At 39.9% G+C, this 26,917-nt stretch overlaps 1 protein-coding gene across 7 annotated transcripts in view; it reads left to right on the top strand.

Annotated features, from left to right (window-relative positions):
* Positions 1–69: 69 nt before the first annotated feature.
* SERGEF (secretion regulating guanine nucleotide exchange factor) overlaps positions 70–26,917 on the top strand; it is a 144,137-nt gene continuing 117,289 nt past the window's right edge. For 6 of the 7 annotated variants that reach the window (XM_071558870.1, XM_071558872.1, XM_071558871.1 and 3 more), the window contains exons 1-8: positions 70–130; positions 1,636–1,774; positions 2,458–2,613; positions 3,721–3,815; positions 4,729–4,789; positions 6,120–6,233; positions 6,528–6,590; positions 9,957–10,115. In XM_071558870.1, coding sequence (XP_071414971.1) covers positions 107–130; positions 1,636–1,774; positions 2,458–2,613; positions 3,721–3,815; positions 4,729–4,789; positions 6,120–6,233; positions 6,528–6,590; positions 9,957–10,115 — 811 coding nt within the window. In that variant the 5' untranslated portion in view covers positions 70–106. Of the gene's footprint in view, positions 131–1,635; positions 1,801–2,457; positions 2,614–3,720; positions 3,816–4,728; positions 4,790–6,119; positions 6,234–6,527; positions 6,591–9,956; positions 10,116–26,917 lie in introns of those variants that run through there. The other variant, XM_071558877.1, reaches the window with a different exon arrangement.

Here is a 26,917-nt window from a genome sequence, read left to right on the forward strand (position 1 = left end):
GGCTCAGGCTTCGTCTTCCAGGGCGTGGTTCGGATATTCCCCGCCCCCGGCCCGCCCCTTCCTGCCCGGCCTGCGGCGGCGGGAAGAGCCGGGAGCCGCCGGTCCCATGGATGCGGAGCTGCTCGCCTGGGTGAGCGGGCGCTCGGGAAGAGCCGGGGGAGCCAAGAATTCCTTCTGTCCCGCGGCCTGGGGAGGGCGGGATGCTCGCGCGCGCCCCGGGATGCTGCGGGCTCGGCGGCGGGACCTGGAACGCTGTCGGTGGCCCGCGCCGCGCTCCGCTGCCCGGGGAAAGGGGTCCGAGGGGTCCGCTCCCCGAGGGGAAGCAACGCTGCGGTTTCACCCGATGAGCACAGCGGGTCAGGGAGCCACTGGAGGGGCACCTCTCCCTTGTCCCCTCGGTCTGCCCCGCCGTGGCCGTGTTCTGTGCCAGCCCGTCGGTCTGGCAGGGCGAGTGGCGGCTGGTGTGCTGTCAGCGCCGGTAGACACCATGTGGGTCCCGGTTCCTCAGGCTCCTGCTTGTTTTCTGCACCCTATCTCAGCTCGCCTGTTGCTGAAGGCTTGAAAATTCATTGCGGGTTTTAGGCTGCGGTGGGAGCCTTCTCTAAAGAAGTGCGTCTGTTAAGGAGTAACACGCTCCGAAACTGACACTATAGTAGTGACCGCGAGACAGCAACTCTGTGTGCCTGCTGAGCTCGAATCTGACATCTCACCCACCTGTAGGCTGGGGCGAGCAGCCTGATGCTCTTGTCTGAAGTGTTTCTGTGCCTGCAAAATATTTATTCTTAAATGTGTCCTTTTAACATTTGCCAGGTTCTGCATCTTTTGGGGGGGTGAGAGGTAAATGGAGGGCAGATGGTCAGGGGGAGCACAGGTGAAGTGGGGAAGGTCTCTCTTGTGAATCACCAGCTGGGAGCACTGTGGGTGTGGAGGGTGGTTACTGCAGTGTGTGGGCTGAAAAGGCTATGGTATCCCCTTTGGTGAGTGAAGGTTGCTGTTCCAGCTGTTGGACATAAATTTAATTGATTAAAACATTCCCTGACTCATTACTATGTTGTCAATTGTTGCTTTCCATGGTGGAATTAGTAGCTATAATTTTGTACCTATAAATTTAGGCTAGTTATAACAGGTATATTTTCATTTGGATCACTTTAAGTTAAAAGACTTATTTAATGGGTGGTGTTTCTGATTTGTTTACATTCCAGAATGAGGTAGTATGTCTTTCTGATCTCATTTTAGAGTTGGACTGCCCGAAAGCAGTGTCATGAATAAGATCTTAATGATAAGTGGGAATCATTAAAATTAAACATGTGGTAGCCATCCCAAAAGTGAGGCTTTCTTCATTAGTATCTGATAGCCCACAGTTGAGGTCTTAACAGGTTATATTCCAGAATGTTTCATAAAATACTGGGTTTGCAAGGACACCCTTAATGACAGCAAGGGCCTGGCCTGTAATTCTGGGAATCTTGTGACCACAGTAAGAATAAGGATTGACCTATTAGGGGATTTTTGGGAGCAAATACTGGCAGGTCAGACTGTGACATATGCCCAGTAATCTTGATTGTTCTTAGGAGCAGATGTGTGCCTTTTTTCTTAACTTCTAAAAAAATTGTGTGATTTTTCTATATGCATTTGAAGGGTGCAAACAGCTATGGACAACTTGGTCTTGGTCATAAAGAGGATGTGCTGGTCCCTCAGGCACTGAAAGATGTTTCCTGCAAATGTCAAGACATTGCAAGCATTGCTGGAGGAGGGGGACATTCCGCAGTTATCACTGGTGAAAACATTGCTTTTGCATGGAATGTATGGCTTCTAATCCTGCTTTTTTTGTTTCCCTGCTGGTTTCGTGGTGCCACCTCTCTGTGGCTGCTGTTTCTGAGCAAGTACGAATCCTTAGTTGCAAAACATGTTCCCCCCTGCCAATTAACTCGGTATTTTGGGGAAACTGGGGAAATTTGGTTTTCCATATGTGATGTGGTTACTTTGTTTCTGAGTGATGTCTATTTCTTCAGCTTCATATAACATCTTTTCATACAAAGAAGCCAGTTTCTATATTAGGGCAGGGGAGTGGGATGGAGGAGTGAAGTGAGAGGTTATTCAGTCTTGATAAGTATTAAAGTAAGAAGCAGAAGATACCTTCAGGTCCTTGAAAGGTTCTGCAGTGTGCCACAGCTAATTATGGGAGAGAAGGAATACAGACAGGTGTGAATGTGATTACAAACGTTCATCATGTGTTTTACTGTAAGAGATGCTTGTCTTACCATATGGAGTGTCTCCCTTGACAAACCCAGATCTCCATAGCTGTAGTTATTCACCTGTTTCTGTTACTTTTTGCTTGAATGCAGTGCCTAAAGTTGCACACAATCACTGTCCTTGTTTGTCACTAGATCTCATAGATGTATGTTTCTTGTCTTAGTCTGTGAAGTGGAACACAATTTGTTTTGTTTTTTTTTCTTCCAGGTTGGGGACAACTCTTTGTATGTGGCCATAACAAAGATGGGCAGTTGGGACTGAATCACACAGAGGATGTGCTGCACTTTACTTTGTGCACTGCCCTGTCTGACTTCTGTGTAAAACAAGTTGCGTGTGGCTGGGATTTTACAATCATATTAGTAGGTAAATCTGTCTGTCTAAGAGCTGAGGAAATATCTCGATGTAGAGAAGATGCTGAAGGTTCCACATTGCTATTGCTTGTGTGCTATGAGGGGCTGTGACAAGTTTAAGAAGAGGCCCATGGGAACCTCATGAAATTCAACAAAGCCAAGTGCAAGGGTGACCCTTGGTCTCAATACAGGCTGGGGGATGAAGGGATTGAAAGCAGCCCTGCCGAGAAGGACTTGGGGGTGCTGGTGGATGAAAGGGTGGACATGAGGCAGCAATGTGAGCTGACAGCCCAGAAAGGCAGTTGTAATCTGGGCTGCATCCAAAGCAGTGTGGCCATCAGGTCAAGGAAGGTGATTATGCCCCTGTATTCTGTTTTGGTGAGACCCCACCTGGAGTGCTGTATCCAGCTTTGCGGGGTCAGGAATGAGTCCAGAAGAGGGTCATTGAGGTGATCGGAGGGCTGGAGCACCTCTTCTATGAGAAGAGGCTGAGGGAGTTGGGACTGTTCAACCTGGAGAACACAAGGCTCTGGGGTGACCTTATTGCAGCCTTTCAGTACCTAAAGTGGGCTACAAGAAAGCTGCAGCTTTTTACAAGGGAATCTAGTGACAGGACAAGGGCTAATGGCTTTAAACTGAAAAAGGGCAGGTTTAGATTAGTTATTAGGAAGAATCTCTTCATTGTGAAGGTGGTGAGGCAGTGGAACATGTTGCTCAGAGTAGACGTTTATTCCCTTTCTCTGGAAGTGTTCAAGGCCAGGCTGGATATAGCTCTGAGCACTTGGTCTAGTGAAAGGTGTCCCTACCCATGGCAGGAGGGTTGAAACGAGATGATATTTAAGGTTGCTGCCAACCCAAACCATTCTGTGTTCTGGCACTTACTGGTTTTAAGCTGCTTGCCTTGCAAGCTGAATTACTCCATGTATCCCAGTGAACTTCAGACCTTTAGTGATCATGGTGCCTAAGACCTGAAGCCTATGGCCTCAAGAGCTTTTGAACAGGACTTGTTAGGTCAGTTTTTGAGCTACTTGGCTATGTTATTTTGATGGTGACAATGTTACAGTGCTTTGCTTTTACTCATAGATTCACTAGTCTGGCTCTTAACACTTCTTTTTTTCAGGATCTGGCCTAGTTCTGTCCTGTGGGTCAAACTCTTTTGGACAATTGGGAGTTCCTCAAATTTCAGGTCCGTGCTTGATTCCACAAAAGATTGAGGTAAAGATTTAAAAGGGATTGTGCTTTATATTGCTTCTAGCAACTTAGAGAGGTTATCTCACCTCAGTGCACTTTAAGCCAGACACTTCAACTATTTTTTATAGAGCCTTTCTGTTTCAGTAAGCAAGATGGTCATTGAGCCAGAAATGAAAAGCCTAAGGCTGCTTTTCTTGTTATATGAAGAAGTTACCCTCTTCTAACAGGAGGTTTTTTCTTTCACTAGGGGTTGTAATATTTCAACATCTGCAGAATGTCTGCTCAGATGATGTGAAGTGATACTAAAAGTAGTGAAATGGTGTGAATTTTCTCCAACTGAACATGTGCCTCAACTTTGTGAGATACTTGCTATATGAGGAGTTTATGCCTTCACTGTACTTTGTTGGAGGTTTGTGCTTAATAGTTCAAACCAAACCCACAGTAATCCACCACTGAAAAAAGACAAATTGCATGATGGAATTCAACAAACTTAGCTATGCCATTTTTTCAATCTATTGCTCTTGTGCATCAGTTCTGTTTTTGAAGTGAGTGTTAGTTTTTTTTGAGTATATAACTCAGAATTTCTTCCCCCAGAATGAAGACTGTAGCATTATTTCTTGGCTGTAGAAACAGTTAGATAAAAATAAGCTTTCTAGTTTTCTTTTGTGGGATCATAGAGAACCACCTTCAGTGGTGTGGATGGTACTATCAGTGGTATTGTTAGTGGTTGCAGAACTTGGTGAGACTGAAGGTGTTCACACTAGTTATTATTGGCCAAAATTTGCTTTCTTTGTGATACAAAGTATGCATTGTGACATGCAGACTGGGCTTGTGAAAACTATTTTCATTGCATTCCACTTCTGTTTGGCCTATTTTGTTTCTAGAGGCACTAAATGTAAAAATCCAACTAAAATATGTTTTTCTTTTATTTGAGTAGTCTCTCAAAGAGAAGGTGGTGAATGTTGCTGCAGGACTGAGACATGCCCTTGCTGCTACAGGTAAATATGTCATAGTTTTAATACCTTTTCAGTAACAAATTAAATGGAGTTTTAACAGCTTGGAGAGAAGAGAGAGAGGGAGGGAAAGAAAATGAAATTTATTTTAGTTGCTGTGTATTTTAAATATCACAGGGAAAATACACCTGAAAGTCATATACTGTAAGATTTTGAAACAAATAACCAGGAATTGTAAACATACTAGAAATATCTTCCTGGAAAATGGTGGTGAAGAACAGTTCTCCAAGAACTTGGTGATAGTATATTAACAAGCTAGTTTTCAGGTGGGTGAAAAACTTACTGATTTCTTTTCTCCTGTTCTGAAACAAAACATGGAAGGAGTTTTTGTCAGGAGAAAAGATTTCTGGTCAGTCAAAATATCTTCTTGAGTTTTGAATTCATTATAATGTGCAAAATAATTTAAGTTTGTGCAAGATGTTCCAAAATGGAACTGCACATAAAATTTGTCTTTTTAAAATTAATGTAATTGAAATTGACACCTGGAAAAGTCACAAGAATGTAACCTTTCTTTTGCTGGGGAGGGAGGTAAAGGACCTACTCAATTTCATTCAGATACCTTCAAAAATCTATTCCTGACTCTCTTTTACACTGTCTGCTATATGTATGCTCGGGAGGGTCATAAGGACTAAATATTTCTCCTGCTGTTATTAGAGACTTTGAGTTTATGGTGTAACTGTGGAAATCAAAGCCTTCCAATTGGCATGGCTGTGTTAAAATTGATAAACAACAAACTATATCTTCTCTTTGATTTAGTTTTGCATGAACGTTAGTATAAATTCCAGATAGTGGAGCTAAAGACGCAAAGTAGATGCTTGGGAGAGCAGTGGAATCTCTGGCGCTTGTATGAACAGCGGGAACTAACCTTCCTTGAGCTCTTCATTCAGTGACCATCTTGATTCAGAGCTAGGCTGGGTTCCTCCTGAGGAGGAGACAACTGACTTCATTTAGTTGTGCTGGACTGCACTCCATCAAGAGGAGGAAGGGGAAGAGAAAGTGCAGTGAACTTTGTATTTATTCCTGGGGTACTGCAATGATGGGACTTCTGTTACTGAGTCCTCAGTAAGGTTCTAAAACAGCCCTCAGAGCTAAGTCAGGTTGCTTAGTACCTTCTTAGTTTTCTTACCTCTATGATGAGAATACAACTATTTGTTGCTTTTTGACTTCACCATGGTCATCTGTAGGGTATTTGACATAAATGTCTTTTAAAGTGTAATTTGAATCAGTGAAAATGATTTGAAGGTACCTTTGGTTAATGAATTAAATGATTTTGTTGGTGATTGATGTGTTCTGATCTCTTTTGTCTGTGTTTAAGACAGCGGTTTGGTGCTCCAGTGGGGAACTGGCATGGCATCTCGGGCAAAGTGTGCAAACCAGGCAAAAACCCTCCCCTTGTTCTTGACAGCAAAGGAACCTTGTGAAGTGACAGGTAATCCAGGAATCTGCTTCCTTTGTAAGGGTAGATCAACCAGAAATATAATGAGAGTGATAAGTACCATCCTTTTTTACAAAGCCACTTGATATTATAAAAATGTAGAAGAGTGCCGGAAGGTTAGAATGGTCATAATCTATGGGGGAAAGTGACAATGAGTCTTGCAATGTCTGTGGCCCAAAAGCAGAGGTTTTTATTACAAAATTCATCATCATCCTGTTACAAATGGTGTGCATGTCTATGTTGAATGATACCTGCTGTACAAATTTTATCAAACTAATTTTTCTTTAGGCCTGGAAGATGTGAAAGTGAAGACAGTTGCTGCAGGCTCTTACCATTCGGTGTCCCTCACAGGTACAGAAGTGAAAGTCCTCATCTCAACTGATAAAGGTTTCTCTGCTTTTGAAATGGTTGTCAGTTTTGGTTAAACTATTGAAATTTGATCTGTCCTAGTTAGTGCTGGTTAATTATTTTGTAGTAGTTTTGGATTCTGAGAACTTTTCTGTTTTTTAAGAGTGATATTCATGTTTTGAATTCTCTGAATTTTGTGTGTATTTTCTGGGGGGTCAGGTGCGAGTTAGCTCTTATGTAATTAAGGGTCTGGGCTCTTTACTTAGTGTTTAGGAACTCTGAAAGGATTTGTTCATGTAGTTGGGGGAGTCTCTGGTGCTGCAGCAGGATGGGTGACTGCATAGTTGACTCCTGGAACCAGTGCAACCCTTTGCCCATGGAGAAAGGGTGTGCTGGGTGGTTGTCCCCAGAAACACAGCAGAAGCAGGATATCCATAGCAATGTGAGCTAATGCTTCTGCATGGGGCAGTGCTGTGCAGGGATGTAAGATGGTCTGAAGCTGCCTTAGGGGGCTCTGCTGTAACAGTGAGCAGATCTGTGTGAGGTGATGTAAGAACACAAAGCTTATTTAAAGAGTAGGAAGTTGCTTTAATTAGGCACTTCCATAATGTCTGTCATTTGTTCTTTGATCTTTAGGCAGTGCTCCCATGCTAGAGTATTAAATATCCAGAAATGTAAGTCTAATAAAGTTTTTTTTTAATTTTGACAGATTGGGAGAAGGGGAAACAGAATAGCTTTTCATGCTGTAATCTTACAGTTTTGGAGTGTGTAAAATATACTGAACCTTACGAAGACAAATCTTTGCCAAACTTCATAGGAAAAAATTCTTAGCAAATCTGCAGCCATCTGGTACCTCTGTCATGATTAAAGGAGCACTGGAGTATTCACTTATGCAGATCTGTAGAGATTTAGTTGTATGGAGATGTTCCAAGATGTAAATTATATTCAATTCTAAGATGCAAAGTGTATGCCTGATTAGCAAAGAACTGTAAGAACAAATAAATTCTACTTTAGATAATTAGCACTCTGTATTTAGTGTGAACAGATTATTCGTTCATGATTTTGCTTTCTATTTAAGAGAGTGACCTATTTGGCAGCAGGGGGACCAAGATTGACAAAGTGCGTGCCAGACTTTTATAATGTGATGCTGTTGCTGCCCTTTGTCCTCCTGCAAGATAGTTATTACTTAAAATACTTCATATTTTAAAGATACTGGATATAGTACAGATACTACTGCAAAGTATAGTATTTAAATGGTCATTTTTTTCCAGGAATGTCTTGCACTGTGGTGCAATTTTCTTTGGCTCTGCTCCATGAATCATCTGCTGGTAGGATACCAAACACCTGCAGTCAGGCAGGTTTGGGACACAACTGTTGAAGTGGATTGTTGCAAATGTGATTGGTGTTCCTTTGGAAAAAGAATGGTAGAGTCTACTTGTATCCAAAGTGGCCTAAACCCTCCAGTAGTGAGACTCTAGTGCTAAGTCTTAGTTTCTGAGTTTTTGTTAGAATCTACTCAGGACATGAGATAAGGGTTGAGTATGTGACATCCTCAGGATAGAGGAAATGCACCTTTTGAAGAAGAAAAGGAGTTGACAGAGGCAGTGTGTGTTAGTTGTGGAACATGAATGGTCATGATGTTTTTCTTTTTTGAAACAAGTTGTTTCCATCACCCCTTTTTTTTCTTTCTCTCCAGAAGGTGTATGTACTTCATGATGGGAAGCAAGTTACCACTTTTAGGCGAGAATTCGAATGACACAATTGCTTGACTTGATTTTCCTTTTCATTTCAGTTGTGCTGTTTTAGTGAGGAACATGGGAAGTCCTTCATGACAGATGACTGTCAGTAGTGTGTAACTTGACAAGTACTGGCTTCTCCTCCCACTCTCACTCCTTGCCTATTTTTCACCAACAGCAGTGTAGTGGAATTCTCCTGGCTTATTCTTTCTAGTAACTGTTACAAAACTGAGATCATTAAATATATTGTAGCCTAAGTCCCACTTTTTTTTTTCCTTTTCCCTCTGAACGATTTACTTTGGCCATGCTGGTTGTAAAGAGTTCAGTGCTGACCTGAGACTTCCTGAAGCTTTAAGTGTTGTGAATGTGTGCCCTAAACAATTCCATGTTGGAAACTGTATGGCTTCCAGTCTTTCTGGGCCCATGATAACGTACTTCTTGTTTGCAAGATTTATTTTTTGTGCTTTCAGCTTGTGCAGACTGGCAGAGGACTTCAGAGATGCCTGACACAGCTCCTGTTCGCTGAAGTGCTTTTTCTGAATTGTGGGTTTTTTTACTATGGAGGCCTAGAACCTGGGAGGAATGGTTTGGGGCTGAAAAGGCAGAACTAGTGATAAGAAATATCTGCAGAAAGACTCATCTGTCTTTGTGTTAGTGTGCATTCTTTCTTAGGCTGTGAGAAGCTCCAGCTTGTGTTGCTATAAAGTATTGTGAGTGTTTCTGTAAAGAGAATTATCCCTGTGGTTGGAGTCCTGGAATGTGCACTTGTGCAAATGCTTGTTCTGAAAAAGAGGTGGGGAAGACAAGTGATTACTGACAGAAGTCTCTCACTAGTTGTCTGACATTGTTTTGAGGCATGATAATATTTTAATTTTGCCTTGTGATGGGTGGTGCCTGCTTTAGTTGTGTAGCTGCATGTCCAATTCCTTTAGGAAGTGACTATGCAATGTGAGATGAGCATTAGACTGTCCCTACTCTGGAGGATTTACTGAATTTGTTCAAGATGAAGAAGGCAGAATTGTTATGAGCAGAGCTAGAGTCTAGCTCTTGTAGAGGGGCTGGGAGACTACAGCAGAGCAGGAACAGCCAGCCAGGCTTTGAAGAGTCCCCTGTGTTGGAGGGGAGTTAAATTATTTGCTGCAATCCAGGAAGTTGCTGGACTGAATCAAAGCTTTAGAGTGTAGATAAAAGCTGGTCTGCAAGGACAGAGTGGACTGAGAGACACTGCTCAGTGAGTGTCTCCAAAATGCTTTGATTTTTTTTTCCCCCTCAGAAATGTTGACTACTGTGGTTCGTTTTTAAATAAGAAATAGTCTTTGTTATAAACATCTTTAAGTCATCTTTGAGACGCCTACAGTGATGAAGCCTAGGCAGTTTGACCTGAAAGCTCTGGTTTCTTCAGGGTGACCGTGTAGCCCTCAGAAAACAGTCTGTGCTAAGGCTCTTGCAGATATTTCTGATATCCTAGTTACAGTGTGTGTGCCTGTGGTAAAGAAGGGTAGGAAAAAGTATACAATGAAAACACAAATTGAATGATGCATTCCTTCCTCAGCATCACTGCATTGAGACAAAGCCTGTATCTGGTGGTGGTGTATGTATATAGCTTTCAACAAATTTTACTTCTCTATTGTAGATGAAGGACACTTGTATGTCTGGGGCAGCAACAAACATGGGCAGTTAGTGAGCAAAGAGATCTTTCTTGCTGAAGCCAAGAAGATTGAGATTCAGTTTTTCTCACATGAGAAGATTGGAGCAGTTTGGAGTGGCTGGACCCACTTGGTGGCACAAACAGGTAGGATATCTAAAAAGCAGTAACATATGGCACCAAAACAGTCAATTGTCTTTGTTGCAGGCAAACATTGTTCTTTCTTGCTGGTAATGGCTGGATGTAGAGTTTTGCAGTTTCACTGGAGCAGCAATTTTCTCATAAAAAATTATGAGGACAGACATCCTTTGGCTTCTGTCCTGAAGATGGGATGGATGCTGGGGCCTGCCTAGCATCTCTATAAATACTGCAGCATCCGCCTGTACACACTAGAGAGATGCAGCCACTCTGCATCATCAGGTTGCTGATAAGCCAGAATATATATAAGCTTCTAAAGATGCTTCTGCTGGGTGAGTTGTAACACCTTTGTAGTGAAAAGAATTTGGTGGAAAACTTGCTTCACAAAATAGAAAAACAGGAAAATATTAGCTGCAGCTTCTGAGGTAAGTGACTATATTTGGCAGGAATATATGAGCAAAGCTCTTGGGGAACAGGAATTAGGGAGAGGGGAACATAATCTTGAGCAAGTGTCTGTCTGAAAGGTGTGGGGGCATAGATATATACTGTTCCCAGGTTCTCTGAATGTTAGCTGAGAATCTGAAGAACAAGCATAGCCGGGAACCCTCTGTTTCTACCATCCTAAGTGAGAAGACATGATCTCATTACATGGATTTGCAGCACTGTACTAAACTTTGTGTGTGTGAAGAATGAGCCTGGCTTTTTTGTGTGGCTGATCTTTTAGTAGGGTTTTAAGGACAAGTAAAATAATGTGTTCAGAAGAAAATCAATAAACTAAAATTACCTGACTTGTGTGTGTATTTGTGGTCAAACTCAGAAAATGTTTGGAAAAGACAGGTTACAAAGAGGCATCATTAGACTTGAAGAGCATTCCCCAAAGATGAAATAAGATTGAATGTGGAAGCTGTACCTTCCGGGGAACCTTTCCAGTGAGGGTAGTGTGAAAGCTTGCCACACGTGTAGGATTAGATTGTTTCCTAAGAAGAGATAAGAGGAAGGTTATATGAACAGTGATATTCATGTGTAAAGGGATGGTTCATCTGATGAAGCTCATCATTTGTAGGGTTGCTCTGTTGTGAAACGCAAAGGCAGGAGAGAAAGTTAGATGAGATGGAAAGGTAAGACAGACATCTTGCAACTGTTCTGTGGTGTTCATATGTGATAGGCTATTTGCTTCTCCTGTTGCAGTGTGGTGTGATAGTTCAGGCTAACAAGCAGGTGGTCTTCCATAGAGCAAAAGAAACAGCTGTATTAGCAGGGTTAGCAGGTGTGCATTTTTGCTTTTACCTCCTATAAACTGCCAGGTGAGTAAATGAAGAGCAAGAATGAGTCACCTTGAAGACTGAAGAGCCTGTTGAACTGTCAGGATACAACCTGTTTGTTAGGAAAACTGCATAAGGGGCCACATGTGTTACTGATGTTTTCTGGATTCTGTGATTATGGGCACTGGTTTCAAGGACTGCTTAGCCTTCAGCATGAGTAGTTTTATTTAAATGGAGTTCTTGTGTACCAAAGGTCAGGAAGGGTTAAGTGTTCTGTTAAATTGGTGCTGCAAATCCTGAAATGGTTGCACAGTAATGTCCCTTGCACTGTGAGAAAAATTTCTGTTTTAATTGCTGTATACTGTGAAGTCTTTGCACTAGAATTTGGAGGGAAGTGATGCATGAGGAGAAAAACAAATTGGTTGTTTTCAGTTTCCTAGTATTCATTGTTTGACATCAAAGTATGTGAGAGAAATGTCATGTAAAAGATGTGCATTACTCTGGCTGCTCTCTTAGCTATTTAAAAGAAATGTCTGAACTCTGATCTTTAGAAGATGCTATACTGAAAATTTCAAAGTGTAATCAATGCTACATGCTGCTTGGAAACTTTTCAGGTAGAGTAAAGGAATTTATCTCAAAATTTGTAGTTCTTGAATAAAATGCTTACTGTCATTCTCACTGAAACAGAAATGGTAGAAAAAAGGTATTGTTCAGGATAACCTAATTTTTAAGGAGAGTCTTGTCAAAATGGTTTACTTGCTTCACTGTTTCTTAATACCCACCAAGTAAAACTTCCCCACAGTCCTATGAATTCCATTGTTTCACATAGTTGATACTTACCTGTGACCATTATGGACATGGAGTATTTCAGTTTTTTTACAAAAAACAAAAAAAAACCTGTATGGAGTGGCTAGTGGGGATATTTTTGAATGTTTGAAAGGAATTTAAATAAAAATAGGCTGACTTTTTACACCTGCATTGGAAACCCAGCCAAGTGATGCAGTGGCATAAGTTATTGCTGAACCTGTGTTTTATGTATTTAGAATTTTAAATATCTTTGAAGAGCAATGGATCTGAACCTAAAATCCTCTGGAATAAGATTTTGAATGGCCTTTGGCAGCCTCTAGATGCCAATCTGAATCTCATGGGAATCCGAGGGTTATTCTATTACTAGATACAGTGTGAGCTAAGCAGTTAACTGTTTCTGAAAAATCATTTGCTGCATTAAATTTGCAGCTAAATAACTGAAAAATGCAGCCCAGTTGAAAACTCCTTCCTGCATGCAGTTCCTCCTCCAGTATTTTTACCTCCTTCTAGCAAAGGAGGAAATGCTACTTCAGTTTCCTGGTGCTAAAGTCAAACCAGTGACTTCCAACTGTTACTGATTAGTACAGGTTTTTTTGAGCATGCAGCCCCTAGTATATTTATACTTATTTATTTGTAAATTGTAGCCATATATTGCTGTAATGTGTTATGCAAACTATAAAACATGCACAATAGAAATTTTGCAATGGATGAGATAAAATAAGCACTACTTAAATTATTACTTTATTAATTCAAACCATTCATAATTTATTAATAAATATATTTATGTATAATTTCCTTCTTGCCCTCTTGTCTTATTGTCTTATACATATCCAGGGCTGCAGACACTCTGCTTTAGAGACTACTGATAATAAGCAGTTCCTGCTCACTTTACTCTGGAGAGTTCTGCAGTTAGTGTAAAAGAAGCAAAATAGAGGGATTTTTGGACAGGGAAAAATGGAAGGCAGGGATGCTTCTCTGTTCATTGTGGAAGATAGGAACATACTTTGGAAAGCCATTGCCTTGTATACGCATTTTGCTGCATGAGCAAATGAGTAAGTTTTTTATTCTAATTAATCTCACCATGATGCAAAATTTAATAGTTTAACATTTATGTTGCTGTATCTGAATCCTAGTGTTGTGTTTTCCACAGAAGATAGTTGAATTTTAAGAGGCCATTACAAATATTCAAGAGTTCTGTTTGAATTTTTTTTCCAGAATGTTAATTCTGGTCATTGTAGTAATAATAAAAAACTCGTAATTGCAGCTGTCTTTACAGTAACTGAAAACTCTTCTCACTAAAAAGACACAGGCAGAAACTGGGTGGGTGAAATCTGGACACTGTTCATGCATAAATTCACAAATTCTGCCATCTCAAAATGACACTTTGATCTTGATCTGCTAGGTGAGCTGTGCTTGACTGCAGAATTAATGGAACAGTGAAAAGAAATGAGTCAGTGATGTTTAAAAGCAACCATCTGGAGGAATGGTGGGCAGTTTCATGGCTGCAGTGGTTTGACACTTTCAAAGTGTTTTAACGTGCCAGGCAAGTTACTAACTTTGTTATCAGAAAAGAAAGAGCACAACATAAATATTTTCCTCTTCTGTATTAAGCTTTCCCTCATGTTAACTGGCCTGTTTTAAGATTTGCTTTGTTTTCCTTCCACGCTGTTGGCAAAATTTTGTACTGTAACATAAAGCAAAACACACAACTTCATTTAATTTCTTCCCCATTCTGTCTTTACAAGGGATTTTAATTGCACCTGAAATCACTTTAATACCTACATCTCTTTTATATCTTATGTTCTACGTCATTCAGCAACAGTTTTGAGAGTCCTGTTTTCTGTCATTTCTCATCAGAGTTTGATCAACTCTTTCTTTGCTGTTGTTTCTATCATAAAGCAGTTCAGATTTAAGACATTGATTCCTGAGAAAGTAATTGCTTGACTTAAAGATACTAAGGAAAGTTTTCACAGAATGTTGTGTTTTAAATCCTTTTTAAACCCTTGCCTGATTCTCATCAGGTCCAATTCTTCATTCTTTTTATCACAGAGGTATCTTTTGGGACTATTACTGTACATACTCTTACTGTAAAGAAACTCTCAGAATCCTTCAAGGCAGACAACTGCTTTTTTCCCTGCTTTGATTAGTGGTTCCTGCAAAGAAGAGAAGTACAATTAGACTTTGTGGCATCACTGGTACTCTTTCAAAATAAGTTGTATTACTCTGCTAATTGCAGTGGTCCTAGTTGATGATGGTTGGTCCGTAAGGATGGAGTTTGAGTGGCCCTGTTTGCTCTTTTGATCAGGTCTCTGATGATAAGATATGAACTTGTTAATATCTTTGGTTTAGTTATTACTTTCTGTGTGAATGCTTGCATCAAGTGATTCTCAGTCACGCTTTTCAGTAGTGATGGGGCAGTACTGTTACTGCTCCGTATGAAGGCAGACCAGGTGCATTCTTCTGGCCTTGGACTCCAAGTACAAGTATTACTCTCTTCAGACAAGGGCTCTGTAAAGTGGTTTGCTTCCTTTCCAGCACTTTGCTTAATGGCACAAGGAGCACCACTGCAGTGTAGGTGTTATTATTTCTGCATAATAACAAGCAGCTGTCTTGCATTGCTCTGTTTCACAAAGTCAACTTTAACTTGTGGTCCTTCTCAAGTTAATACAAACACTTTGAGAGTAACTGCTGAAAGAGAGGTTATTGCTGAGATCATTTAAAAGAGAGCCAAGTTGTGGCCTGTAACGCTGAAGATGTAAATTAGTCTACTTTGGGAAATGATAGAACCCATCTGACTTGAAGGCAAACCTAAATATAACAAGAGAGGTATTTTAAGGACTTAGAGGTGAATCATCAACTTCCATTCAAAACAAGTTATTTTCTTTTTAACTGGGATGCCTGATAAGTAACCTTCCTTAGTCTGGCCTATTGTATTATCAGTATATTCTCCTGAATACATTCACTAATCTATATTTCACATAGTGTCAAATGAAATTATGCTTCGTTTAAGCTCAGATAAAGAATTCTAAGCTCTTTCACTCAGAAGGAGTTACCTCAGAAATGGAGTTAAAATGGTATTTCTGCTGCCTGTGCAAAACTGCCTACAGCTAAAAAGTCTTAGAAGAACAAAATGCTGTGACATAGTTTGAGTAATATTTTGAATCCTCATCCCAAATATGCATCTGAATTTGTGTGTCTTTGAATATCCCTTGACGTCATCATGTCATTTAGGCCACATAAAACCACTTTGAAACAGTCTGATATGTTAGTGACCTCCACAATGAAGTAGAATCCATCTCCTGATTTTTTTCTGAAGCAAATGACAATGTGTCCCTCCAAACACTGGGAGCAGACTGAGAGAATGTTTTTAATTATCTGTTCTGAAAAGGAGGCTTACTGCTATAGTTGCACTTCTACGTGTCTGCCCTGATACCAGTCACAAGGTAAAGCTATTGAGCTTTGCTGGCAAGCTGTGTGGCTGCAGGGAGGTGAAGGGGAAGGACGTATCTCTGGCACCCGAGCAGTGCAGCCTCAGCCCACTAGAGGTCCTTTCCGTTTTGCTCTTGAATCCAGGCTCTGATGAAGCCTTCTTCTGGAAAGCAGACATACTCTGCCTTGATTTGTTCAGCAGCTCCCTATGGCAGCAAATACAAATTTGTGTGTATATATATTTTAATGCTTGTTTCTTTTTCAACATTGTAGCCAAACAGTTTAAAACCATGTGAGGTAACCGTGTTTCATATGTTAGGATGCTTGATTTTGGGAAAGCAGGTGAAGTTCTAGAAATTAAGTACATCAGAACCTGCAAATTGATAGGAACCCTGAACTCCTTCCAAGCAGAACCTGCAAAATGAGTGCTTAAGAAAGCAAAGCCTTTGTCCAGTTGCCTGGGGGCTAACTTTTAAAACTTAGGGGCCTGTCTTGAACATCTTGCATTTGATTATGAAGGGTAGAGGATGGCAAGGTGAGACAAAGATGCACAAGCCTGGGAACAAAAATTCAGAAATGAAAGGTGGGAACTGTGGGAAATGTAGTGTCCAGTAACAAGATTAAAGATTCTAGATGTGTATGGAAATCGCTGTGTTTTCTGTATTGTCTTAAAGCTTGTCTCCTTTTTCCATCACACATTCATCTCATTGGTATTTCAACTTTCACAGTAATTATTTTTAAATTGTGTTCTAGATAGCTGTAAATATCTAGAAGATACTGATGTGTTTCTGGCTTCTTGGGCTGACATCATTCCTTGGCTCTTACAAAGTTAAGAGTGTGTGTGTGTCTGTATGTTGCTTTGTGATTCTGCACTCCTATTCCTGCTGCTTCCTGCTGGGAGTTAGTTTTACATGACTTTGGTAAAAGTCTTGAAGAAATTAATTCAGTGGTTTCATTCCTGAGCAGGAGTTTGGGTTCAATTTGAACTGAAGGTACATTCTGCAAGGTTAGTATCAAGTGTTTGGGTTGTTCATATGCAAAGATTTGTCAGAGAGGCTTGGTAGCAACATCTTTTGAGTAATTGAGTTGTTTCTTTGGTCACCGTCCCTCTTTTGCTTCTCCAGCTGGACAGTAAATACCTGTGCATGTCATACATCATTTGTGTTGAAGAGAGAGGTGTCAGGAAGATGCTAAACTGTCAATAATTTTGATTGGAGGTACTCAGTGTAAAATAGAAACATCAGTGATTGGCATTAGGGAGAAAGAAACTTACCTAGTTATTTATTTGAAATTTCCCTTGTCAGCTATGTGGTTGGTATATTGGCAAATGGAGGTTCAGTTGGTCTGGGAAGAGTAGGATTTAAATAGATTTTTCTTAAATTTAGCTTGTGAGTGTTTTTAGCAAGAACTGTGAAACAGGAGTAAAACAGCGATCAAAATTTTTTCAGATCTTTTCTGCTCCTCTTATGTGTGGAGCAGCCTAGAGAATGCCTCTCCCACAGGAGAAGGGGAAGATACAGAGCATAAGACTAGTCTGCCCAGCTTCTTCTGGCTATGACTTCATGGGAAGGTTTGTTCTGTCCTTGGGATGGACTGCCCGGCGTAGTGGTGCAGTCACCATCCTTGGAAATGTTGAAAAAATGTGCATATGGCACGTGAGGACATAGGTTAGTGGTCAGCATGGTGATGGTGTTGGGTTGACAGCTGGACTTGATGATCTTAGAAGTTTTTTCCAACCTTAATGATTCTGTGATTAATGCTTGCTTAGTCTTGTCCTGATGTCTTTTACTAAGTACTTCCTAATTGGAGGAGTTTGGAAAATTACTCAAGTCAGCATGATGTTCTGCATGATATTCTGGTGCTTTAGACCACATATGTGGAAAGAGGGACTGTATTATGTTGGATTTTACATTGAATTTGTCTCCTTTTTTTTTCTTCTGTTGTGTTTCTTTTCTATTTTTCTTTTTTTCTTTGATGTCATATCCTCTCTTTTGCTGTTGGAAATAATGATTGTTGTGGACCTAAGTAACGTGAGTGGCTGTCCTAACTTGACAGAACTTTGATCTTTAAAAAGCTTTCAGGAAAAATGAACCTATTAAATGTGGATGTGGTATAGGTTTTGTTCAGGTCATTAATATGTGATATAAGATATTCATTACTTTGTCTAATTTTTTTTATACTCCTTTTTGTTTGTTTTCTTTGGTTTCTGTGGTTGGGCTGTTGCAGTTTCTGGCTAGCCATATATTTAGCAAACATAATAAACAAGATCAGATACTTAAGTATGTGGAAGATTGGAAGGTTCTGGGTAAGAAAGTTCTAATGGCACCTCAGTGGCAATAGAGGATCAGTATTAAGCTGTGAAGGATACCAAGAAGAACAAGCTGAGAAGTGTAGATTAAGTTGAATTTATGAAAGAGTAGAAGATCTAAAAGGGAAACCCCTAATCCCTAGATATTTGAAGACCAGTTTGTGTGTGTGTGTGTGTGGCTCGGCTTCGCGAACGAAGATTTGGGAAGGGCTGTCCCCATGTGGGTGTGCCCTTCCAGCCTGCGCAGTGGATTTTAGGTGAGGCTCAGCGTGCGCAGAACTGGCCCCACCATTTAAGTACTGAGGTTCATCTGCCACGACCGAGCGAGCTTGGACAGTGACAGTGAAGTCCTCAGGACTAGAACCTACAGCACCCGGCATTTCCCAGGAGGTCTCCCATCTAAGTACTAATCCAGGGCTGACCCTGCTTAGCTTCTGAGATCTGACGGGATCAGATGTCAGGGAGGCATTTAACTGCCTTAAAGAAGACCAGTTTACCTGATCATAAAAAGGTAATTATTTGTCTGACACTACTACAGTCAATACAGGTTGCCTGTTCTCTCCCATTCCAATTGAAAAACAAAGTATTTTCCTGGTTACGATGTATGGACAATATCTGCAATCTCGTTCTGCTGTGAATGTGCACTTCAGAAATTCTGCAGTTGTGCAAAGTAGGTACAACATGGTCTCAGACAAACAGTTTGAGTCCACAGTGAGGGAGAAAGTAGAAGTGCTTTGAACTCACTTTGTGTAGAATAAGAATTTGGAAGCTGAAAGCAATCATTACACGATAATGGAACTAATCTGTATGGCAACCGATTGCCAAACTCAACATGTATTTACTGTGCCCTCTTAGTTTTGTGGGTCTCTGGACATGTATACAAGAGAAGTGTCTACTGCATTTTCAGATGACTTCGTTTAAAGCTAAACATTTACTAAGCTAAGCATTGCTAAGCTTAACTTCTGAAAGAAGCTTTCTGTATGCACAATCTATGCATGTACATGCATTGATCTTACTTAACCCCAGTAACATTTTAAGGCCATTAAATACTTGTTTTCATAATCTTTAAATGACATTTCATGTTTCAGTAATTAATTATTCAGGCTTAAGGCTCACTAATGAATCTCACTATTTGAACATAGGTAATGTGCTTTTTAAGAACTTAGTGGCAGTTGAATGCGTCTGAAAAACAGTACTTTTGGGGACTTTTGTGTTAAGGAACTAAAAATAAATGGGGGAAAGATGCAAAGTCTATCTGGCTTGTTCTTTTCGTGGTTACCTTGAAGCACTTTTCAAATAATGATTTGAGGTAAGATGCTATAGGATACAGGAATTTTGATTACCAGATCTGTAGTAGTATTGTAGAACAGCTCTTTTCCCCTTCTCTCATACTTGAGAAGTATAATGAGATCTGCCAGGACAGTGTATCCACTTCTTTTATTTGGTAGCTAGACTGGCAGCTTTTGTTCTTTAAGTTATTCCAGTTGTGAGGAGCCATAGAATGATCTAACACAAGTCTGTGCTGAAAAATTTCAGTTGGCCACATGTATTTGTTACATAAAGTGTATGTTGTTTTAGTGCTACAAATGGCTCTGTGATAATTGTAACATGAAGTTGTATCCCTGTCTTAGAAAGTATGTGCAATAGGGTATTTTCTGGTACATGGAGGTTTTTTGTTTCTATTTGTAAGCATTCAACTGATTTTGACAGGATTTTTGAGTGCTCTGAAAATGCCAGGACTGACCATGACATCTCTGTTTTATCATAGTACGTATACAAGTGTGGTTAGCAACTGATATCCTTTAACATTTCTTGTGTTTCTTAAGCAAAATCAGTTTTCTTTCTTTTTTTTCCCCTATGCTGCTCTGTGACTTGATTTCCCTAAAGATGGATGATTGTTAATATTATAGTCCATGCAAAAATATCACTTGACTTATAAATATTTTTTCCTCTGTATAGTAGGAGTGTATACTGATTTTGTTTAACTTTGGATTATGTTGGTGTTGATCTCCAGATCTGTTTTTACTTCATCAATATATTTTGGATACTAATTTTCTTTGTTAACTATATGCATGGAAGTGCAGACTGTGAGGGCACTAACACCCAGGATAACCAGCTACCTTGAGAGACTTGCAACCAAAAGCCCAAAGAGGGCCAAACCAACAACCTTGAAGTCCAGGGAATGGGAACAGCTGTCAGACACTGGATCTGTCTGCTCAGAGGGGCGTGATCCAGAGCTGGCCTTCAGTGGCTGTGCAGCCAGCTCCTGTTGGTAAGTGAGGCTCAATCTCAATCACCCTGATGAACAAAAAGATCGTTTGTGCCCCAAGGAAAATTTGAAGGGGAGTTTGCAAGCTTTTTTGCACACCTGTGTTGTTTTTTAAAGTCTTATATAGGAAGAGAAGAAGCTATTTCAAGCCCAGTTTGTCATATGGTAGTTGAAACTCAGGCTGCAGTCTCTCTGTTTTTCTAGTTCCTATTTAGGATTCACTGTCTTTCAGTGTAGCTACATGTATCTTGTGTGGATCCCACAGAGCTGAGATTGAGCTCTGCAGGTGAAGGGGAATTGTTCTCTGTGTTGTTTAGGGTGCACCATAGGTTTTTGGGGTGTTCTGCTGGATTTAATTGCTTATGGGGTTCAGTTCTGCTTTCTTCTCTGTCTGGTATTGTGAGGCCCACAGTATGTAATAAGAATAAAAATAATCACAATAGTTTAATTTTTGGGGACAAAGACCTGGATGATAAGAAGGTAATACTATCTGATTCATGCAGAAGAGAAACCCTAGGAGGAGTGGGATTTCCTGAGATGACTCATTCTCCCTTGTACTTGGTATCATTTAAGTAGAAGAAAAATTCTAAACAACATTGTGAAGTCAAAGATCTATTCAGGGACAGTGTTTTGTGTCAGTTTGACTAAGATATTTTTATCATAAATGTTGGAAATCTTTTTTTCTAGAATTTCTAAAAAATTGCATTTATAAAGCTGATCAAAATATAAATACAGAAACACCCTTAGGAGTATGTGTGTCTTCCTACTTGTCCTTTCCACCCCAAAATAGAAAGCAAACCAAAAATCATTTTGGCATTTCTTGTCTTGAGTTCTGGGTGTTTTAATGGCTGATGATTGATTGGTAAGAGTTTGCCTGTACACAAATGCTTTCTTTTAGGCTTGTGCCTGCTAGGGTCACAGGCACATAGAGCCAAAACAGTTAATTTAAGAGAAAATAGACAAGAAAACATCCGAAGTGAAGGTCAGGCTATGGGCACAGTATAAGGGTGGCAGTGTGGATTACTAGAAGTGCATCTGGGTTGAAGAATCATCCTGACAAGTCACGCAGTAGAGAGGAGGCTGTTAAATCCTTTTGTGTTTGTCTCCTCTTGCTTGCTCACCTTGCTAGAGATAAATAGAGCAAACAACACAAAACAAACCCAAAACACCATGGGCATGCACACAGGCAGATGCTGATAGTTGAAATGTAATGAAGTGTTGATGTGTCCAATTTAAAAATCTAGGGTAGTTATTTAAAATTCCTGTAATTCACCAGAGCCGTGCTGAAGCAAAGTTCATCAAAACCTGACCAGGTTTTAGAGCTAGAGAAAATTCATGGTTTCTTTAGAAGCTGTCCTGTCTTGTATTCTGTGAAACATGAATAGGAGGATACTGCTTCTTTTGATTGATATCCATTTTAATGTCAGGGAAAAGAAGGTCTTGGAAAAAGCAGGAGCTTCATTGGTGTTTCCTCCTTACTCTTAAGGAGAAAAGTTCTCTTGGTTCTTCCCCCTCTCACTTTCAGACCTAACCCCCTCTTATTAATTAACAGGCAACATCAATACTTACAGACCTCTTCATATACATACATAAGTAATCCTTAAACATAAATGTACTGGCACTGCAAGCACATACAGATGATACAGCTATACAGAGGTTGTTATGGACAGTTACTGCTTCATTGGGTAGACATGAGAAGTAAATCTGACTGGTATAATTCCCTTTTGGTAGGGAATTTCAGATTTTTTTTTACAGGGTGGACTTTTATTGCATTATTTAATAACATTTCTAAGATGCTTCTAGATTTTTAGACTTGCCTCATGCTTTGTGCCTGTAACTCTGAAATGCTGAAAACATCTCACAGTCAGTCTCTTCATATGTGAATTCTAACGAGTTAGAGGTCTGAGCTGGAACAAAAAGGGAACTCTTCTGGGTGGATAGCATGCTGTTGTATATGATGAAATTTTTTTCAGGGCATAAATGGTATTTGGATACTTCCACAATTATGCAAGTATTTACACCGTTGACCACTCTGTCCCTGCAGTTTTCTTGATGTTAAGCATCTTGCCCATACACAGTTAAACATGGAATTTTGTGTTGTTTTTATTCCCCGTGCTTCCTCCACCCTTAAACTTTCTTGGGGGTAGAGGGAGAAATGGGGGTGATATTCCAGAGGGAATATGTCACCTTATTGCTCATTATTCATCTCTTGACTTCAAAGGGCATGAATTTTTCTTCCCATCCTCTTTGAGACTGTTTTGTTCCTCCTGTCAGTGAGAACACTGCTCATTATTTGAGGCGAACAGCCCACTCTGTCTTAGTCAATTGTGTTTGGTGTTCTAATGGTTCTGACTCTGAAAAAGGGGGATTATCTCCTGGGAGGCTCTGGAGGTGCCATTGTTGGGTTTGTGATACTGTTCTGTTCTTTGTTCTTTATTTCTTAAAAACAGCACATAGTTAAGGTTGAACTCCATTGGGTGTAGAGCTCGACTGCTTCTGGAGCGACTTGCGAAAGTTAAAGACACTTAGCAAATCCCAGGAATGGCCACCTAACACTTTATTGTTATAATGCTTTCTATTTCTTTGTCGGCATTGTGACTCTTGAGAATTATGAGTGTCTGAGGCTTGTTATCTAGTGAAATCTCTAGTGCAAATGGTCTCTGATTATTTGTTCTTTGGAATACATCTTGTGGATGACAGTGGAAAAAGCCCAGTTCTTCAGACTGCCATTCCAGAGCATTTCTTTTGCTATTTCTGTGTCTGCCTTTCCACAGCATGCCCTGGAGGCTTTTGACAAGGTAAATATTAGCACTGGGAACTTAATTACCTTCACTTTGTTTATCTCTTATAGACAGATGCCTGTTCCTTCTTGGCTTGGCTCAGATGGCAGTGGGATGTTGAGAGTAGCAGGATTGCTTGTATACTCCAAATTAGGCAGATTCACAAATGTTTGCAGTGTTGAATCTTGGGAGTAAGCATAGGTAATGCTTTTCATAAAATGATTTAGAAAACATGTATATATTGCAACTTGTAATCTCTGAATAAGGTTTTCTGTAGCACTTTACAGTGTTAAGTCCAAGGAAACAAGACCCGAACCTTTGCCTCAAAGGGGATAAACTTCTAAGCAGTCTGTTTACAGACAAGAGAGTAGGAAATCAGACACAAGAAAGTAATTGTGAGCACGTAAAAGCACATGCCTTATATTTTAATAATTAAGGGTGTTGCTTTTCCAAAATGGTGTCCAGAAAGAATTGAATAAGTGCTTAGAAAGAAATACCTATTCAGTTTTCTGAGAGATGCTGAGCTGCAGAAGGAAGGAGATTCCAGGTTAGAGAGGCCTATATGGAAGAAAGCATATAACAGTGCAGAAGGGCATGGAGCTATAAATATAGGATGTCAGTTCAAGTGTGTGACTCATACTGCTGTAGTAGCATAGTGCAGAATTTAGTTGCAGAAGTACAGAACAAAAACTCTGTGGTATACTATGATGCATTTGCAGATAGTTTCCATTGCTGGTTAATGTTTTATGCATCCTGCTTTTTTGGAGGCATCACCAAATTGTGCTTTGATTTTTTCTTTTTTTTTTCTTCTTCGTGTTAGGACTTTGTTTTTAGATGAAGAGTTAAGTCCTCTATTGAACCTTGAATGCAGCAGTTCTGTTTGCTGGTTAGAGATGAGTTAGATTTGTTTTTAATCATGTAACTAAATTTAGCCAGCAATCTGCATTTTAAGGCATTGCTATTAAAAGTCTAAAAGTAGAGATATGTATCGTAGTTTGAATTTGAAATGAGCCAGAGGCACAGCTGGTGAGGCAGTCATGACTCTAATCATGAGTGGAAGGAAATAAGAAGGGAATTTTCTCATCTTGCAGGATGAATGCAAAGTCTGATAGGTGCTTTAAATTCTATCTTTGCCCCCAGCCCCCTTCCTCACCTTTGTTTCATCATTGCATGGACTTCATCACCTTACACCCCCATTTTCTTTTTTCCCTTCTTGATTTGTCTTGCCCACATGCCTGTAGTTAAATTCATCACTAGATTTGGGGGCATCTGATGTAGCTCAGAATGGCAGAAATTTTAGGCCCACTTGAAGAGTAAAGAAGTTTTAACTGATAAATCTATGGCTATTGCAAAAGGTGATGCCCTTACGGTTCTCTTCCTGTGACACTTGTGGCCTTTTTTTGGAAGGTTTAAACTTATTTACAGAGTGCTTAGAAACCCTTGTGAACTGCAGCATGTTGTGTGGATGCTCTGTGAGATATTCTGAAACAGGTGTGTATTGCAGCCTGTGACTGCAGAAGGCTGAAAGTGGCAATTGAAATATCTCTAGTTTTCTGTTGCTGTCATCCCTGAAATGCTTTTGCTGCCTTGTTTGAACTTCCCTGACGAGGCATGACCGCAATACTGTGCATAGATTTGTGTTTTAGTGATACATTTTTTAATAGCTGTTATGAATGAATATGGAAAAAAAAGTCAGGAATGTGCCCTATTATGTGAAGTTGCAGAAGTCTGGAAGGAGGTCATAGAAACAAGATGTGTGAAGAAATGTGGACAGCTCTGGTACACTGAAGTTCAGGGTAAGAGCATTAAGGGGCCATTTAAACCTTTGTCAGAACATATAATCCTGCTTTGTACTGAAACCATGCACAAATACAGGTGTCAGAATGCAGGTATGCTAGTGATGGCTGGTTTCCAGATACTGAACCAAAGCTGTCTTCAGCCAAGAAGGAATTAAGGGTGGGTAGATGAATGTTTTTCTGTAAAGTTGCAGTGCTCAAAGGCTGTTTCTAGGTAGATGAGAAAGTTTCTCAGAATGACTGAAGGACATTAGTGACTTTCCTGAAGGACAGCAAAGATCTGTACATGTGGGAGAAGTGTTACTTTGTGTGGGTCAGGGACCATGCAAGAGGCAGCCTCTAAATGTCAATTTCAAATGCCTGCCCTTGTGAATTTTCATGTGAAAGGAGGTATTCGGGATTTTATATAGAATTTCATATTTGAAGTCTGAAATTAAATATTCACTGTGAATATCCAGAGTTCATTTGAAAAGTAATCGTTAAAGCAACCGTGAATTGAGATAGCCTAGATGAACTCTTTCATGTAGTATTTATGAAGGATAGTTCAAAGCTTTCCTGGATACTAAATAGAGACTTCAAGGAGATAACACTAGTGCAATCATGATATTATCTTAAAACAGGAAATTTGATAATAAGATAAATCTTAATCTAGTGAAAATAAGTAAATTTTAATGTGCCTATTTGTCTGCTATGTTTTACTGAGAAACCAACCTATTTTTAAAACTAAAATACTTATTTTGATTGTTACTTCTCTCCAAATACTTATGTGGCTGAGCAGATTGAGTAAGAAAGTGCTAAAATGGAAAAATGACATGCTCTACAGCCTCAGCAGTAGTATGAAACTCCACAGAAAGAGTTAAAGTTTCAGGCAGGAAGCAACTAGAAGTGCTTTATGCCATGTTGCTGGATTTGCAATATTCTGAAGGCTGTGAACTTGTAATTTTGAGACCATTCTAAAATGTCTGTGCTTTGGACAGAAGGATGATGTGAACAAAATGCAGAAGGACCTTTCTGATAGTGGTTTGCTAGTGCAGTGCTTCAAGCAGTTGAATACGAATGTACCTTTGTCTGTGTTCTGTGAGAGACATGAGCGTGTGTTTTGGATGATTTGCTGCTGTGTGTACACTGATGCAAAATGCTGTGTTTACAGCTCAAAGTGCATGAGAAAACTAGATCTGTATGATTGTATAGAATCTCAAACAGCGTAAAATACTGTTGTATGTACTGTTTACTGAAGGAGATGTCAGGAAGTTCCTTAAAAATCTTCTCTCCTTGTCCTTTTCTAGCTTTCTGAATGCTGTACTGTATGGTTCATTCAGGTTGTACACTGGAATGACACAGGATGCATGAATTATGTCTATTACTCCTTAATTCCCAATAGTATTTAGAATGCTCTGGCCTTTCATGTAGCATTTGCTGCTGAAGAAATGAACAGTTGCAATTAAATCATCTGGGATAATGTGGATGTTCACAGTAGAGGAGCTGAAGTGCCTTTTGGAATTGGAGCCTCTGTGCTCAGAACATGACAAGATCCAGGTCTTAGGAAGCATTGTTAGTATCTTAGAAGAACTGGAAAAGCTTTCTAATGTTATATGCTTCTTTCTTTGACACATGTTGTAGAAATAACGCCTGCCTTTTGTGTGCCCTCTTACTGTATAGGATCTGGTATGAAATACCTTTTCCTGTTTTTTTTCCTGATGCCTCAGCTAGTTCCATGGCTGGTGTACTCAGTCCAGTTGACTCATCACTGTGTGTGTTTTCTTGGCTTCTAATTAAAATCTGTTCTAGTCTAATACTAGGCCAACAGTCCTTGTTATATCACCTTTCATTCTTAAGTAATTCATCCTGCAACCTCCTTACTCTGTATGACTAATGTCTTTTTCTTAAATATTCTTAGAACATTTTAAAATACCATCTATATTATAAGCAGCACAGTAGCAATACCTCTCATTACAATTGCTTAATGCTTTCTGTCATAGCTCAGTGCTTTCTTTTGCTTAGGATTTTGACAAGACTTTAACCTTTGGCGGAATTTTCCATGCATTGGTGTTTGCCTCAGCCTGAAATTTCCACTTGAGACTCTTTTTTTGGTTTGTTTGCTGAACGTATAATCAGAATTTCAGAAAGAAGGCACATCGAAATCAGCTTCTGTTACTTTCT

This window comes from Pithys albifrons, chromosome 6 (assembly GCF_047495875.1).
Source record: "Pithys albifrons albifrons isolate INPA30051 chromosome 6, PitAlb_v1, whole genome shotgun sequence".
NCBI classification, from domain to species: Eukaryota; Metazoa; Chordata; class Aves; order Passeriformes; family Thamnophilidae; genus Pithys; species Pithys albifrons.